The sequence below is a fragment of the Phalacrocorax carbo genome, chromosome 12 (genome assembly GCF_963921805.1).
Source record: "Phalacrocorax carbo chromosome 12, bPhaCar2.1, whole genome shotgun sequence".
NCBI classification, from domain to species: Eukaryota; Metazoa; Chordata; class Aves; order Suliformes; family Phalacrocoracidae; genus Phalacrocorax; species Phalacrocorax carbo.
Window position 1 is genome coordinate 4,957,467 of NC_087524.1, and position 19,005 is coordinate 4,976,471.

General features: G+C 42.5%; 1 protein-coding gene across 1 annotated transcript; it reads right to left on the reverse strand.

Annotated features, from left to right (window-relative positions):
• Positions 1-404: 404 nt before the first annotated feature.
• Positions 405-11,131, reverse strand: SLC35G1 (solute carrier family 35 member G1). Its single transcript, XM_064463810.1, has 3 exons — positions 10,871-11,131; positions 6,633-6,813; positions 405-6,124 (listed from the first exon to the last, which is right to left on the reverse strand). The coding sequence occupies exons 1-3, from the start codon at positions 11,076-11,078 to the stop codon at positions 5,365-5,367; spliced, it is 1,149 nt and encodes a 382-aa protein (XP_064319880.1). The 5' UTR covers positions 11,079-11,131; the 3' UTR covers positions 405-5,364.
• Positions 11,132-19,005: the final 7,874 nt, after the last annotated feature.

The window sequence follows — 19,005 nt, forward strand, 5'->3', positions numbered from 1 at the left end:
TCCAGGTAGACAATGTCCACTGCCCGCCCCATGTCAACCAGGCACGTCACTTTGTCATAGAAGGCCACCAGGTTTGTCAAGCATGATCTGCCCTTAGTGAAGTCTTCTGCTCCTACAAATCCAGACAGTACTGCAGGAAGAAGCACTGTTATATGGATAACAATATTACGCCAATCTTTTTGTAATGTTTAGCAATGGTGCTGATTTTGCAAATAAGGGTTTTTTTCTGCTTTTTCCTCTCTGGTGAAAAGTTAATTTAATTATTGAAACACTAGATAATGAGAAGCACTGGGATGAATTAAGTATCACCTTGTGACAGAAGGGACAAGACCTGAATTCAAATAATGAAATGCAGAAATAAAACAAAAAGCAAAGAAAAAAAAACCACAAAAACAATTTGCCACTTGGACACCAGAAAATTTAACTTTACTGACCTGTCAACACCAATGTTTCCAGTTAAGAAATTGCTGTATGGAGCTTCTTTTTATTTCTAGCTTGTTGCGAGGCATAAAAAGTGACCCAGCATGCTAATAGTAGCAGAGTTTGAGGATACATTCGTATTTAACAGGGACTGTTTGATTAACAGTTCTTTTACAAAGCTTTTAAAATCACTACATTCAAATATGTTCTACTAATCAATGCAAAACCAGAGATTAATTCTTCAGGTTCATTTTATTAGCAATGATGAATATAAATCTCTTATGAAAATATTCTTAACATTTCAATATATAAGAATTGTCTATAAAAATATACTACTACATTACAAAGCCAGTAACTTCTACAAAACATATCATTAAACTTATTTGACAATATATAGGACATAGTAAAAATCCTTTAATTAATGCTGAGGATATTTTTACCCCCTTTTTGTCAAACAATAACTCACATAACACAGGAAATTACCCATTCTGATATACAGAAGTGTTATCACCATAGAAGTCTATGTATGTTCCACCCTGAAGTTGCCCGCATCTGCGGGAACGTAAAGCCACAACTTTTCTTTGGATGGACAGGTAGTTATGACCACAAAAACATTCTGTTGGTAACTGCAGCATCCTGCTGAAGTCAGTGTTGCACATCTGTCAGCATCACCAGCCCTGAATCCATGCAGGGACAGAGGTCACGCTTCCACTACCCTCGTGGGACTGATGCCACAGATGACCCTACCATGGTTACAGACCTGGAAGAGAGACTCTTCCTGGTTAACTACTGCTAGCTAGCAAGGAAACAACTTGTAAGAGGCAGACTCTCTAAAAAATACTTTCTTCCAATACACTGCTCTTGAACAAAAGCTCAGGGAAGAGAAAATACTGCGGGGGACAGGGATCAGTGTTTATATTAAATGATGCTCAAGGGTCTTGACAATCTATCTTGTCATTATCAATTACAGGAAGAGCTCTCTTAAAACAGTTTTTGGACTTGGGAAAGAGCCTAGTCTCAGGTTTCAGAAGAAAAATGACACATTGAACTAGTTATTTCACCAATGCCGTTATGCTGAGGTTACTCCATGCCTGGTGTTAGACAAATCAGGAAATCCATTTAAATTATGTAGGCTGCCCTTGTCTACACAATGAACTTGTCAAATTCTTATTATTGATGTATTCAGAGAGCTTTTAGAGGATACTTTTACAACCAACTTAACCTGAAAGGAATTGGCTGCTGCACAGTGACAGTACATAGCTTTTTCAGCCATCAGCTTTATATAGGAGAGTTGGGTACATAAGGCTTTTAGGCTCTGAAGTCCCACTGGAGACAACGGATGATTACAGTGTTTTGCATAGTAAAGAACATATGAAGCATGCTTGTGAGGCATCAGTAACAACTAAATCTTTTTTGTGTTTATGTGCAAAACAAACATTCTATTCAGGATCGACTGAAATCAGTACATTGATTTGATGTTAAAATTCAAGAGAAACTTAACTTTATAGCACAGCAATTGCAATGCAACAATATTCCATCATATTACAAAGGAAGGACTTCCTATTAAAGTAGTACATTTATCAAACTTAAAAAACACTGTAAAGATCACAAGAGGACACTACAGACAGTGAACATTAATAATATAGTTCTGACTCAAAGCTTAGAAAAATAATATTTGACCCTGAGAAACTTGCTGTATTAAAACTGAAAAAAAAAAAAATCTTTCAAAGTAAAAATCTATTGGGGGGGGGAAGGGAAGAAAAAAAAGATCAGACTGAAAGAATCAAGGCTTAGCCAGTTTAAGTTCAGAATCTCAAATGGCTAAGGTCTGGAAGAAAAAAAAAGTTTGACCGTCCTAACAAGATTTGTAAGAAATATTTTCAATTGAAAAAACCCAAAACATTTTAGGATATGCATACTTTTGTATAATTTCATTCTCTTCAAGGCTTCCAAATAAAACTCAAGTTTTCAATCTACATTTGAGAAGAAGAAAAACTAAAAACAATGTGATTGAAAGAACTTAAACCTTAAATGTCTTCCATTTCCAAAACCACCTAGAAAAGCTAGTTATAGAAGCTACCTTGTCATGTTTTATGACTAGAGAAGCCCTAATCAAGTCCTTTGTTCTTACACCAGTACACAATTCTCTAAAAGATGGATCAAAATAATGTTCCAAAAAAGACAATGTTCTCCAACATAGGATCTTGTTTAGACTATTATTTTAACAATTTAAATATTTAGGGAGGCTTAGGAACAGCAAAAGGAAATAAGTAGATGGAGCCATAAGGAAACCCTATAGGTTTGGACCTATAGAAAAAATAATCATCTGGGGTTTTTGGCACTACAGGTATGGAAACATATCAAAAGAGTTTCTGCAAGAACTTGAGAGAAAAATTACCAATCACTATACCAGGTTGTTGATTTCAGGACAGCCTATTTTCTACACTTACTTAAGGCCAAGAAAACAGTCCTTTCTTCAGTAGTCTGTTCTTTTCTACTAAGTGTAAACAAGTTTCATCAAAATCATATGACCTAAAGATTTTTCAATATAAGCTTCCATGTAAGCTTTCCATACTAACAAAGCAGCATTCATATGCTGTAATTTAAGCTATTACCTAACTCCCCTTCCCAATGTTTTCACACTGTCATCAAGTTTAGCCTACTCTGGTTTTGCCCTCTCCAACAACCTTACTAAAACGTTACGTAGCTGGATCAGCTCCCAGGGCCAGCTCACCACATAACTACATAAGCACGAGCACTGAGCCAACAGGAGGGAGCAGGACTAGCTGACGACCCAAGTTTATATCAATATGAACTGCTTTGGAACAGCACCTTTCTAAGTGTCAATTCAAACACATGCATATTAAACATGAAGTGAAGCAGTAAAAAGTGCAGTCTGTTTTCCTTCCCTCCCCTGAAAGCTGTTGCTCAATAGCAGCGATGACTGAGCAGCAGAAGAAACAATCTCAGTTCACAATTTCAAGTATTAAGCGAAATGGGTGCCAAACTGGAATTGTACTATTACATCAGGCTTTAAAGATATGTGAAAGTGGTTTCATACTAGTCCTAACCTTGTCAGCAGTAGCTGAACTTCAGCCTTTGGGAGAAGCAGAGAATAGACAGCTATAAGCAGGAACTGGTTCTATCACTCAAGTGGAATTCGCTCATGTCCATAAACATATACAGATTCAGGGTGCTGGTTTACGTACAGAATCTTGTACGAAGATGGCTCTTCACATCCAGATGCATCCCAAGGTACTATACACATCCCAGTCCTTTGGGACTCAAGTCCCTAGAACTGCCCTGCCAGGATGCAATGCTTATTGGCAAAAGAAAAACTATGTGACTAGACATCTGTAAATCAAAATTAGAAAACATCTGCTACCTTTAGTGACTTTGAAAAAAAACATGTATTAAGTCTACAGAACACAGCATTCTCCTTTAGAAAAACACTGGAGTGAGTAAATAACTGAAAACCACCTCATGACAGATAGGACCAAATAAAGATCCAAGTTAAAGTTTTCTCTAAGCACTACTGAGACAAGACCCAAAAGTACATAAGACTAACCTATATTAACTGATCATATACTCCTCCTCAAACATGAAGGACACTAAGCTCAGTAACACAAGCCTTTTTTCTTAGTATTTGCTGCTATCAAGATAAAGCCTATAAAAGTGAGATGATGTGTAAGAGAAGTGACTAAGTGCAGATTTAAAAGGGCCACCTGGAGAAACGGGCCTGAAGCTGCCCACTAGCACTGCCTGATGCAGCGAGGGTGCCTCCGCACCATGAGATGTGTACACACAGCTCCACCCTCCCACCAAGCTCTCCTCAAACCTGTTCTGTAGAATCTCTGCTATGACCTTGGCCAATCTTCATTTTCAGTGACACTGCAATTACTTTGCACTCTCGTAAATTATTAGGAAATAAGCAAATGCTTTATTGTAAATCCTCCTAACGTTATGAAGGCCAAGACGACTTAAACTTGGTCTCATAAAGAACTTTTGTACAAAAGAATCTAAACAAAAGGGTCATAAGCAGCATTTAAAATAACCTATATTAAATACCTAAAAAATATACTCTTTTGCATAGAATAAAGAAAAGTGCATCTACAGCATAACATTCCATACCACAAGAAATGGCTAATTTACGAGTGGTATACAATTAACTATTGTCTCTCATCACCGAGACTGCAGCAACTAAAGACATGTTTATTGGGAAAATCACATTTTTTAAAAAAGGGATTAGGTTGTTTCATTATGTCTGTGAAGCAAGTGCAAACATTTCAAATTCTTATTGAAAGAAAGCAAAGCCGATAATTTTCACAAGTTAATTTTCTCTTGATATTACTTGGAAAGATGAAATAGCCTTTGTTCTTTTACAATCCAAATTAAAAATAAATCCCCATTTGGCATCTGTTTTGTGCAACAACAACAAAAAAAGAAAGCTTGTAAGTGTGCAAGCTTTATCTGTTCTATAAAAGTTTGATGTTTATAGGATTATAACTCCTCATTCCTTTCTAACTTTTGTACTGTGATCCCTCTGGTAATCAAGCACAGAACAGTGTTAAATAAGCCTGGGAAACTGATTTCCACTGCTCAGAAGTATAGAGAAAGAGCCTAAGTGGTGGGGAATCAGGAATTTTAGGAAAATAGAAGGCAAAACACTATTGTCCACTTTTGATAGGAAGCAAGCAACTTCTAAATATCTTTCTACTTTTCATTTTTGCATGCCTAAATATGAGGAAGAGAAGCATATACCTAATCAGTTGTTCAAACATCTTCAATTTTGTTTGTTTTTTTTTTTTTTAAAAAATCAACTTATTTCATTGGATATAACTTGATACTACAATTTGGTAAATGAGATATTTAAAATAAATAAAAATAAATATTGTCTATATATTTCAAGATTGCTTGTTTCTGTAATGAATTAGTATCTTATTGTTAGATTTCATTTTGTTTAGCTTTTTTCAAGCTTTGTCGCCACTTACGAATGGCAGTTCCAGAACTACTAGCTACTACACAAAGGGCACCACCCACAGTCCACCAAGTTGGTAGATGATTGAGAAAAAGAATTTGTAAAATAAAAGCAAACACCACATCCATTGTTTTCATTATGGCTACAGGTCCTGCTTTCTCTATCTGTAGTGCTTTTGTGAGAAATATCTGACCCCCTAAACCTAACAAGCCTATTAATATGAGAAGAACCCTGTCTTTACCACAGTAAGGTAAACGCCATTCATTCATAACAAACAATGCTATAACACATCCAATTAAACCGATGACTGCGTAATACCAAATTGACAAAAAATAATGCACAGATTTTCCCACCTTCCTTAGTATAACAAAAGTCGAAGCTGCAGATACCGTGCTTGTAATTGCTGCTATAGTTCCTTTAAGGTGATCTGTGTAACTTCCTTCAATCCCCGAAACGTCTGACCCAAACAGAAATGGTGGTCTGGCAATAAGAACCACTCCAGTAATTGCGAAGAGGGTAAACAGAAGATCCCAAACACTGTACTTCTCTTTGAGAAAGATCCACGCAAGCAATGATGTAAAAACAGGACTGCTAAAAGTTATAACGGTGGCATCAGCTAGTGGCATGACTTGGAAAGCATAGTAGAGGAGAATCATTGCGCTAGAGCCAAGGAATCCTCGGAAGAAAAGAAAAATTCTTTTACCTTTTGGTCCCAAAAACCCTGTTCTGGAAAACAGAAATGTCACATTAATGTCACTAGCATGCTTATTTCATGACCAACATCCAATCACATTTAAATGCACATACCCTTCTAGATTGTACACACCTTTCTAGATGAGAGACCTAACTCAAATATCAGCATTTTAACTGTCTGATCACAGACCAATTTATCCCCATCACCACCCCCAATCACATTCAGAGTCTAGCTATATTCTAGCTATTAATTTTTTGCTTGCAAAATAACCCAAGAGCATCTGCAAATTACCTTCTACTTTTTAACAACACCTCCTCCCAGAAGATCAATACGTTTGATATAATCCCTGGAGAAACCTCTACAATTCAGGGAGTCAAAGATTTTCAGTTGTCTGAATTGTATTAAGAAGCTATCAACTCATCCAAAACAATGCAGTTATGCAAATGAAGTCTGAATTAAAATAATATTGCTATCTGATTAAACGAGTGATAATTCTAGATCTGTTTTTAAGAAATAACTTTAAACATTTGCTACACTTACTTGTAGTATATTAAACCAGGAAGAACAAATGCCATTTGGAAAACACATCGAAATGCACTCACTTCCACTGAATGTACATCTTCTATTTTTTTAAGAAATAAAGAGGCCACTGAGAAAAGGAAGGCAGACAGTACGGTATAAAACAGACCAAGTCCTGGACAGGCAGCTTTCTTCTTTGTTCCTGCAACAGATAAACTCCAGTTAATAACGATGTATTAGAAGATTTCTCAGGTCAGGTGGCTCTACATACTGCAGCATTTGTAGCTCTTCTTGCAGTAGAGGACAAGGGAAGCCAAAGAAAAAAATGCAAATACTATGTGTATTTACCAGACCCACCTTGAAAACATGTTTCACTAACCACCACGGCTCCCCTTTTTCCCTTAAAACAGCAGTTCACCTAACTCTAACCCTTTGCATACAAAACCCTTCCTCCACTTCTCACAGCCCTACATGAGTTAGCAGGCTTTACTTCTTGCAGGCATCGGGCCAGTTTGGGCGACTCACTGCAGGACTAGTTGTATGGTTCTGACCACCACCCAAGGACCAATAAATATAACTGACTGCCAAATGGTCAGATTCTGAAACACAAACTTATTACCTAGGAATAATCTGATTATTGAGTAAGTTAATTAAGGTCCGTAAGCAACAATTTAATTTCCTTTCTCACAAACACGCCCCCCCCCCCCCCCCCGTAGAAATTGTGTACAGAACCTCACTTCTGTTATAGCTTTTTTTATTTTGCAGCTAAATAATTCTAAATTTGACCAAGACCTACAGAAGTTTTATATAACATTTTTATCTTGCTGTAAGAATCCAAATATTTTCTTCAAATAAACATCAAATAAATTTCTTCTGCTTATAAATATAAAAATGATCAATTTTAAAACATCATAGGCCTGCTTAAAGTACCAATATCTATCACAGTTCCATGAAGACCTTAGTTTCACCTGAGTTTATGATTATTTATCAGACTTTCTCTTCCTGAAGTAGTTTCCTAAGTCTAATGGTTTCTATTCAAGTTTCCCCGTTGCCTTAGGCCCTCTTCAGTGACACACTCTTCCTTGTTCCACTCATCTTTTCCACCCTCATCTGTTAGGAAAGCAAACAGAGAGGGTGAACTGCTGCTGACCTCAACACTGTCTCCAAAGAAACCAGCCTCTTTTGTTACTGCATTTCTGCATAAGGGGAACAGCCTTTTCACTGAACCTAGAGGTGAACACCATGGAAAAGAGAACCATCTAAAAATTCGAGTGGGATGTTACCTCACTATCTCTTTTCCTTCTCTGCATAAAACATTGGAAGTTACCTTTTTTTCTACAACACCCTCTGAAGACAAGAGGGAGAACTCCACATCCCTCAGGCAGTTTTGATAAAAGGGTGCTTCTTCTCACATCAGTGTGGGAGCCTGTGAGGCTTATGGATCCTCTAAAACACAATCAGCAGGGCACTGCTGAGAGTTGCTTAGCAACTAAATATGGTTTCAAGGGTTTTTTAAATTTTGTTTTGGGTGTGTGGGGTTTCTTTTAAATCAACAAAACTTGTCACAAATCATTTTGATCCTCCTTGAGATCAGTACTCAAGGCTGAGAAACTGCTTCTTACTACCTAAGAGCTCAGACTGCGGGCTGATCCAGCGTGTTTAGCATTGGTTCTGGCTTTAACAGTTCTAGAGACCAGGCTTTACAACTGCAACTAGAATCTGAAGTAGGCCCAAGCCCTGCTTTTCAAGGAATCCAGCTGCACGCTACAGCTGAAAGTGACTGAGGGTTTCTACTAGAAATATTTCTGTTCAGCAACAGCCACTTACATAGAAGTGACTATAAAAACTACCACCAGTCAACACCGGACCAGGACATCTACTAACTACAAAACAGAGTGGATTTAAAAAATGTTCATGAATTACGTAATGTCCTAATCCGCATAGTCATGCAACAGAACTGCAAAATCAACATCATCTCTAACATTAACGCAAGAGGAATCAGACTGGCCTATAACTGAAATGGGAAATCCAAACCCAGGCTGGCTTATGGATGAACACAGCACAAACAGAACTATTATTTCAGGCATGACAGCTTGTCTGATTACTACAGAACAAAGCCAGTCTAAATAATGGAAGTGTTGAAATGGAAAACCAATTAAATTAAAGCAAGGTAAGCTGAAAGGATCTTATATCCAGAACTAAGCTTTGGATTTGAAGGAACAAAGAAAAACCAGAAGGAATTCATTTTTGTAAGCTACCCAATATACCAAGCCTATCAGAAACAGTATCTTGTATTACTAGAATTTAAATGATCAACATCTCATATTGCCAAAGCACGTACTCAGTGCAATGAGAGTGTTTTATTTCATTTTAAAAATAAAATGGAATGAGTTCTTCCACAGAAAACAATTGCAGTTCTGAAGAGTACTGATTTCAAAATATGTTCTAAGGAGAAGTTAGGTTAAGATAACGTTCCCACCCCACAAAATACTAAGCCTCCAAGCACTAGTCCAACACCATCAAAATACTCAAGCACTCATGCCTTTTTTTTTTTTTTTTGAAAGTGGAGCAGTCTGAAAATGAAAAAGTTCCAGGTAGGACCCAAGTCCTCTTTTCTGAGTGAAGTTTGGTTTTCCAATTTTATTCCCTGGCCATCTCCACAAGTACGGCTTTCAAACAACCTTCCACTCCTGTTTTAAGTCCCAGTCAAATGCCTCCCACTTGCACACCATTTCTGTGCAAATTCATTTTGTTTGCGTTTTAATGCATGCTTTCTTGCAAAACGCACACAGTGATGAAAAAAGACCCTTCTCACATACATGCGTCTTGAGAACAGTAGCAGAGGAGTACTGGCTAGGGGGAAGGTGGTCAGTGAGAAGGTGATACTTCCAGACCTTCAGGAAAGCCAGAAGAGGGTGATCTGTACTTCACATCATAAGAAGCAGAACAGCAGCTCTCTCAGACTTCAGGAGAGCGCCAGGAGCACAACAGCCTGCCTGTGAACTAACCATGGTCATGCAGACAAGAACTAGGCATGATTCATAAAGTTCAGCTGTTGACTCAATCAACATTTTGCTAGACAGACTACCATAACAAGAAACAACAACAACAACAAAAAAGTCTTTTTTGGTGAATAACTGCAAGTTTCTCAGGACTTCAAATACTGGGTTTTTTTCAAGCTTTGCGTCAGAAGTGATTCTAACGTGAATTTCCGTGAAGTATGCTATCTGTTTTGGCCTCTCCACAGCTCACTAGCTAACAAAGATTGCCATTTTATCCATTTTCTGCTGGGAAGTTAATGATAGCCCATATTTCATAAGAAACACATTTTCAGTTAAGTTGTTTAAAAATTACACGTTAAAGTATTTCAGATAACAACTTCAAAAATTATTTTAAGATTACATTTATGTTTTAAAAGGATGCCACATTAAACTTGGAAAAGCATGTTGCGTATTTCGCAGTAAGTTTGTGGCTTTAACAATTGTGAGTGCCCGGGAAGTCAAGCATGGATTAAGACAAAATGAAGAGCGCACTCACACTAAAGGAAGGTAAGAACTACCAAGGAAGTCATAGTTGCAAGTACATGGACTTGTTGAACAGCACCTATGCCCCTTCTCAACATATTTACAGCGCCAGAAGTTCACACTGCTAGGAGGCACCTCTATTTACCCAAACCTGACAAGTCTTACGTTAAAACTTTGGCAGCAGGAAGAGCGGTCTCCCCGGGGGATAATCGCTGCGCAGGCTCTCGCAGCCCTCCCTGCAGCAGGGTCGGGGCAGCCGCCGGCCCGGGGCCGGGAAGGAGCGGTGGGCGGCCGGCGGGGGAGCACCGGGTCCCGGCCCGAGCCCAGCCCGGCGTACGAGCACCCGGGCTGGCGGACCGCGGAGGAGGTCGTGCCTGCCGCCCCATTCCTTCACCAGGTGAAGAGGTGGGAAGAAGAGGGCGAGGCCGAGCCCGCCGGGCAGCAGGTGTGAGGCGGCTCGGAGGCGGGCACGGCTCGGAGACAGGGAGGCGGCGCGGCTGCAGCCCGCCGCCCGCGGGGAGCTGGCGGCGGGGCCGGCACGACAGCGGGGCGCCCTCTGCGGCCGCCCGGCCTCGCTCCGCGCCCCGCCACCGCCTGCCGTGAGCCCCGGTGCCCTCGGGGCCGCTTCCTCTTCCTCCGCCCCGCCAGCAATGTCACCCCCAGCGCGGGCAGCCCAGCCGGGAGGGCGCTGACACACACACACCCCCCCCCGCCTGCCCGAGTCCCCCTCCTCACCGGGTGCCTTGCAGCAGCGCGGCCAGGACAAACCCGAGCAGCAGCCACAAACGCGGCGCTCTTCGGCGCCCGCCGCCTCCACGCCGGGCGCCGGGCACAGGCGAGGCTGCCCCGTAGCCGCACCGTCCTCCCGGCTCAGCGGCACCTCCGGCTCCTTCCCGCCCGCTGCCGGGAGAGCGGCGGCCTCGCCGCCCTGACACAGCACCATGAGGACGCCGGGCTGCCCCGCGATGCTACCGGCTTCTCACAAGCCGGCGGGCACCTGGCCTCCTGCGCATGCGGTGCCACCGCCCCGCGCCGCCCGCCCTCCTCCCGCCCAGCGGCTGTGCGGTGCTCTGGAGTGGGGAGGGGTACGCCAGGTGGCGGCTTTAACCCTCGAGGCAGGGCCCCGCCTGGAAGCAGCCGGGCCACCGGTCCCCCTCACACGGCAGGCACCTGCCTGAGGGTCCGTAGGGAGCCACGCTCCCGGGGCAGGCGGCAGCGCCCCGCCGCTACCTCCCCGCCGTCCTCTCAGCACGCCGCGGCCCCCCGTGAGGAACGCAGAGCTCTGGCGGGCGAGGCGGGGAGGAGCGAGGCTGCGGCGCCTCGGGAGGGGGAGCTCGCGCCTCGCCGGAGAGAGGAGCGGGATGGCCCCGGCGGGTGGCCCTGAGGGGTGGCGGGAGGAACGGGGCGGCGCAGGCCGCGGCCGGTGCTGACCGGCTGTCTGAGGCGGTGCGCTTGCGGGGAAATAAAACCGTGCAAAACGGTGACGCGAAGTTATTTCAGGGGCGTTGTTGCGTCATCTGAGCGCCTGAAATAAAAGTATATAGCTGGCAGCGTGCACCGGACTGATAGCTCGCGGTATGGGCTCGTCAGCCTGCTTATAGGCAGGATCTGCGCCGAGAGAATTGAGCTTTTATTACGGCTTCTCCATATTCTGTGTGTCACAGTTTGAAATCCTACCTGTCCAATCTCCTCACGATTTAAATAGCTCGGCTTCCCTTCAGTGGGCCCATTAACGTTTAATTGCCATGTCAGCGAGCAGTGGCAGCATCTCCCTGCGGAAGAGCTGCCGCCTGCACCAGTGCCATTCAGAGAGGTCAAAATGGAGCTGGGAACCCGGTGGGCGGTTTAGTCATTCTCTATGTGTATGAAAAGCCTTACAGGATTGTTAGTAGGTTGCAAAAATCATTTAACTACCTTCTCGTGGTACATTTTCCTTAAAAAAACACTGCTGCCTATGATTTTGGGCCAGGGAATCAGAAAGGGGAGCTGGTACAAAGAAATGCAGAGTAGCCGCTTTTCCATACCCATCAAAGAGTGCAGAGAAAAAGCAACAGAATAAATTTCAAATGCTAAAATTCTCCCCTCTTGAGCAAGTTGAGCTGCCATCAATAATTAAAATAGGAATTTCTATTCAAAGAAGAGATTTATGCTCACACTAATCTTGTAGCTGCATAAATTAATCAGTGTTTATTTCTGTGTTCTTAACAAGGGGAAGTATAATCTATAGCTTTAGCAAAATGAGTACTAAATGGTAAATACAAGCTATTTCACACAAACTATTTCAAGCTTTCCCTCAAGCTACCTCATAAGAGCTATTTCAAGCTTTCCTTGTCTCTGATTTAGCACATTTTATAGTACATGCTAACCCACCAGAGGCCATAAGTATTTCATTATCTCAGAGCTCGCATTTGATTAATATGACCAGAACTATTTCACAAATTATTCTTAACTAAAAAATGGATGTGTTATATCAATTATTTAAAAGGAGAAATCAATTAAAAAGTTTGTGTTCAAATCAGGATTCATTCTTTCTAAAGATTTGTATTATGTGAACTCCTTTTCCTATAAACCAAGAAAATAAGTATCTGCTGCACTAGATATAAAATACTTTTATTAAAGCTGCTATCAGCCTAGCTCTCTACAAAATCTATATCGAAGGCCTTACTAAATCTTTCCTGTGAGGGGATGCCATGGCAGCTGCGTGTCCCACAAAGGGGAGAATCAGGCCAGCAAAATTTCCCAGACAGACACCCTTAACTAGGAAGTTACTTTCGCCTCATGCCCTTCCCTATCCCTCAGAGTTTGGTTTAATTGAGAGGGAGCTGCAAATAAACCTGGCATCTCTCTGCTTTCCCAAGAAACTTGCACTTGTCTGTACTCCAAGGCAGCTTTTACAGGTCACCGTTGCGTGAGTCGCCAACGTGAAGTTAGAGCTGTCCTTCCCCGGGGAAGTGTGGGTGAGAGGCAGCAGTGGAAATTCAGCCCCTCGCCAGCCCTCCTGGGGTGGCAATCCCGCGGCCTCCGGCAGGAAGCCCTGGCACGTCCCCTGGGCAGCGGGAGCCGAGCAGGCTTGCAGGGCACGCACACCCACAGAAAGGCCTGCCTCTGCAGTCACTAGGGGAGTTACGGCAACAGCAGAAGCGGCTGGCTAACCTGACTCTTCAGCGAAGAAAACCAGAGCCAAAACATTTAATCCATAGTATAGACGCAGGACAAAATTTAACGAGTTCTTACAATTTCTGACTATTTGTTTTTATACTTTATTAAAATACGCAGATTATGTATTTATTTTGTAATACTGCCGCTATGAAAGCCAAAGTTTTAAGTGCCACAATGCTAAACACTGTGCTTTAGAGAGTTTCAAAGAGACTCTGCAACAACCCCCTCCATACCCCCCCACGCTTTGAAAGGGAACATCAAAGGGCAGTTTTTGTTTATACCAAGATACATAAAGTGTTCTGTTTGCTCCTGGTTGAACTGCCAGGCTTGTCTCAGCTTGAGAGCCTCCAAGTTCTGCTTGTGAAGTACAACCCTCTTCTCTGAGTAAGGAGAGCACCTCCAAACCGACAGAGCAGTTGCAGCTGCCCAAACTAACCAGCAGGCGAGTGTAATTTGCAGTCACGCTGCCCTAGATTAGAAAATTAAGTAGCTGCATAAATGTGACAGGTCAATGTTTTATGCAGACCTTTCAAGTACAGATTAAGCCTCATCTGTGTAATACTGTGCTCAGAACTAGCTGTTCCTTTCTCCAGCACATTGCCAGCTTGCAACCAACAGTAGAGCAGTAAGGACCTCCTATAGTATCTTCCCTGAGTACAAAGGCCATAAGAAAAAGCTTTCGTGAACCTGGGCAATTTGTCCATTGGAAATTGAACTGCAGCACCGCTAGAATGGCATTTATCTGATTTCCATAATATCATAAATGCAGAGAGGGAGCCACCTTCTCCTGCGTAGCCACCACTCTCCGCACAGAGGGTTTTCTTGGGTTACCTTTTTCATCCTCATATTCTCATCCTTATCCAGAATTTAGGCAGACAGTTTTTGTCATTATAAATGCCAGGAACAAGCCAGTGCTTCATCACAGGTTGAGATACAGACCTGACAGGTACTGTAATGACTCACTGGTCTGGGTCTGTGTGGTGAGGGATCCTTTGGGACTCGGTTTCCATCTCCCTGCCTGCAAGTGCTGTCTCCGACTCCTTAGAGTGGCTTTTCAGAAACCCAGACAGAAACAGGCACAAATGACAAAGCGATTAGCTGAGTTTTGTGGAGAACCATGGGAGTTTTCTATGAGATTATAAGAACTTTATCCGCTCTAATATCATTTCTTTTATCCACCGCTGATATATCCTAATAAGCTTTTTGAAACACCACTGCTTCTTGGAGGTTTAGTGAGAACTGAATAATATAAACCCAAGGAGCCCTGGAACTGAACTGGCCCGCCCTTGCCTCACCTAAGGGCAGCACTAAGGGCTCTGCAGAGCCCAGGCGGAGAAGGCGGCAGGCTGGGTTCCTGGTACTACTGCACGTGGAACACCCTGGTGACGTCTATCCCAGTTTGATCTTAACATAGCTGTGCCAGCACAGCTATATACTGCTTAAGCTATAAAAATAGTACAAGATTTAAATCGAAACAGAGATCCATATTGATGGCTTTTATACTGTAAAAATGCTAATTCTGTAAAACCGCTTTTAAGATCTTAATTTGGGATTTCAGTTGTCTAGTAATAAATTCATTAAAACTAATATAGGCTTATGCAAAGGAAGTAACACAATAAATAATAAACCTGCATTTTTTCCTTTCCTTCTGAAAAGCTTTAACAAAAAATAGATAAGAATTACTTCATCAGCTTCTGAAATGGATCCAACTCTTAAGAGCATTGTAATAACCGTTTACCTCTGCACCTGAATGCCATAAAACAGATGATTATTGCAGCACCAAGGAGTTTCATTGTCCCAGTCATTCATTCGAACTTCTGGTCAACCCAGAGCTGTTTGGGAGTCATAGAATCGCTGAGGTTGATGGGCACATCTGGTGCCTTGAAAGGTTGTCTAGTCCAACCCTCCCTGCCGAAAGCAGGGTCAGCTAGAGTTCAGGGCTGTGTCCCTTGGGGTTTTGGATATCTCCAGAATGGAGACCACAACACCTCCCTGGGCAATGTGCTCCAGTGTTCAGCCACCCTCACAGTGAAAAAAAACAACCAACCAAACAAAAAAAGTTTAAAACGAATGTGCCCTTGTAGTCTCGCAGGCCAGTGCAGATGTGGTCCATATGAGCTGCTGCCTGTCCATCAAAATTCCAGTGCATGTCTTAGTGGTTTTTATGTCCATCTTATGTGCTAAAAGAGACCCATATTTTTCAGCTTCCCTGTTAAGGTGGATGGTGAAAAATACTCAGTCTTGCCACCACCACAAATTGCTTCCACATATATATACATATATGACAGTTGTACAAATGTTTAATCTTGTGTCAAAGAGTGTGTTCAGAGTATCCCAGTTTTCTTCCTCCTGAGTTGGTGGTTGTACTGAATAGTGCTGTGGTAGTGGGAGAGAGGCTAGAACGCTGTAATAGCAGGGAATCCTGCAGTTGCAGTCAGGATAATGGGGAGATCCTGAGGCTCTTTAGGTAAAAGATTTTCACATTGCACTGTTACCTGTCGCTGTTCAGGAGACTGGAAGTATTGAGACATGTACATTCGGGTAGAAGTAAGGAGTATATGTAACAAAAAACTGTGCTTTGCAGAATGGAAGATTATTTTTTTTACTTCTGAACTGAAAAATAATGGATAAGCAGGATAATATTCAAATTCTGCTTCTATACTTGTTAGTGTGCTTTCAGTCCAGTATTAAAGGTGTGCTGCTTAGCTGATTTTGGTCACATAAAGGTCATGCAGCAGTGCTTCTATCCTCAGATGGCTTAACTGCACTCCTTGCTAAGCAATCAAGTCTCTGTAGCTAGTATTCATGGGAGGATAAATTAAAAATAATTTTCCATTTACACTGAACACTCCAAGCTTAGTGTTTTCTTTCCTGTATTCCCGATAAACTCTGAGGAATTTATGCAAATCTAGATGGTGAGCCTTAAATTAAAAATGTCATTTTTTGGATCTCATTAAGCATGTGGAAAGGCTGTTATTCTGATACATCTTGGTCAAAAAAATCTTTTAATCTCTTGATAAAAAAAGCTATCTGATTCTTTATCATTTTGTGTACACTGAAGAGCATAAACAGCTAAGCGAACTGCTAGTGTGAACTTTAGCAGCTCACTGATAAGCAAATGAACAGCAGTACTGGTTTTGTTGGTGATAAATGCATTTGCCACAGGCCAAACCACTGTAAGTTTTGTAAAGCACGGAGGCAGGTGGCATTCGGGTATTCGCCCTGGTACTCAGAGGAAACAGCAGCACTTGCTCCCTTACTGCAGTGAAGTTTTACAGATTGTTGTTACCCTGTAAGAAGGATGCCATGCTAAAAAGGCAAAACTTACTGAGTCATTCTCAATGAACAGGGTTTTAAACTGTAAATGTATATTTACACACCCTGTGTGCCTCTGTCTCAGGTGTCTCTCGGGTACATGTATATGTGTATGTGTATGTATTTAGTTTATACTGGGAAGGTAGTGAACGAACTCCTACATGTTTAAAAGTAACAGTGCTTGATAAAACATACATTGTCAAGCCTATTACTTCCACTTTTTTAGGAGTATCTATATTTTGAATATAAACTTGGCAAAGCAACCAACGTGAAATCCTGAATTTGGAAAAAACTCCTTTCTAGCAGAAGAAGTGTGGGTGGTGTTTTATTTAGGCATATTGTTTCATTTGATTGGTTGAGGGTATCCGAGTCCTTACTATATGTAAAAAATTTCCAGGAAAGTGTATATAATTTTTTTTTTGTACTAGAGGAACATGGATTCGCTGTAACACAGTAACTCTCATAATTCCTTTTTCTGTTGTTTATTGGGGCCATTTAGGCAGTGAAGAGCTTGCAACCTTGGCATGTTCCCTTTCCCTTACTGTACTTTCTGATCTGATGTGTCAGTACTATTGCTAGGAATGCAGAACATTATGAGATTAGCTATAAAACTAACTAAAGCTCTGTTCCCTTTGAACTCTTTACTCATAAAGAATAAGATCACCCAGTGCATACAGAAATGCACAGTGAACAAAAATATTGAGAAAATGAACAAGGAATCCAGATACACTCCACCACCCCACCACCCCAACACTGTTGTCATTTGATGTATAGAAGAGAAGAAATGAGCATGCTAGCATTTATGTATACATTGCTCTGGGTAGGTGCTTCTCCTGGTAAGCATCTTCTTGTGGTAGTTGCTTAAGTTTAGATATTTCCAAAATAAAATGCTTTATTTTGAAAATACCTAAATGTAATGTTTTGACATTTTCAGCTCCCAACATCCTTTTAATTTAAAATTATTTCCTAAATCCATCCCAATTACTGGACCTTTCAAAAAATCATGTTTGGCAATTTTGGTAACTTTACTTGTTTTTTTCTATCTCTTTCCTGGAGGAGTTCTTGGAAATTGCCTAGGAACTTGCCCTGTTATTTAGTGCAAACTGCCACTTCCATAGAGCAGAGATTACTATATAAGCTTGTTCAATGCAGCTACTAAAGCCAAAGGCCTTGGAAGAAGGAAGGGCAGATATTCTTTGAACTGTAGATAGTGAAAACAGAAGAGGGCAGCAGGTATCAGTTACCATTCTGTGACATGCATGGACAGAAATAATGTAATCATGAATCATAGAATTGTTTAGGTTGGAAAAGGCCTTTAAGATCATCAGGTCCAACTGTTAACTGTGCACTGCCAAGTCCACCACTAAACCTTGCCCCTAAGCACCACATCTACATGGCTTTTAAATAACACCAAGTGATTCCACCACTTCCCCAAGCAGCCTGTTCCAGTGCTTGACAACCCTTTCGGTAAAGACATTTTTCCTAATATCCAACCTAAACCTACCCTGGCAAAACTTGAGGTCATTTCCTCTCGTCCTATCACTAGTAACTTGGGAGAAGAGACCAACCCCCACCTCACTACAACCTCCTCTCAGGTAGTTGTAGGGAGCGATAAGGTCTCCCCTCAGCCTCCTCCAGGCTAAACCCCCCCAGCTCCCGCAGCCACTCCTCATCAGACCTGCTCTCCAGACCCTGCCCCAGCCCTGCTGCCCTTCTCTGGACACGCTCCAGCACCTCGATGTCTTTCTTGTCCCGAGGGGCCCAAACCTGAGCCCAGCATTCGAGGTGGGGCCTCCCCAGGGCCGAGCACAGGGGCCCCATCCCTGCCCTGCTCCTGCTGGCCACACCAGTGCTGACACAAGCCCGGGTGCTGTTAGCCCTCTTGGCCACCTGGGCTCGTGTTCAGCTGGCTATCAACCAGCATGCCCAGGGCCTTCTCCGCCAGGCACTTTCCAGCCCCTCTGCCCCAGGCCTGTAGCGTTGCCTGGGGTTGTTGTGATCCAAGTGCAGGACCCAGCACTTGGCCTTGTTAAACCTCATACAGTTGGCCTCAGCCCATCGATCCAGCCTGTCCAGGTCCCTCTGCAGAGCCTTCCTGCCCTCGAGCAGACCAACACTCCCGCCCAACTTGGTGTCATCCGCAAACTTACTGAGGGTGCACTCAGTCCCCTCATCCAGATCAGTGATAAAGATGTTAAGCAAGGCTGGCCCCAACACTGAGCGCTGGGGAACCCCACTCGTGACCGACTGCCAACTCGATTTAGCCCCGCTCACCACAACTCTCTGGGTTTGGCCATCCAGCCAGTTTTTTACCCAGTGAAGAGTACATCCATCCCAAGCCATGAGCATCCAGTTTGTCCAGGAGGATACTGTGGGGAATGGTGTCAAAGGCTTTG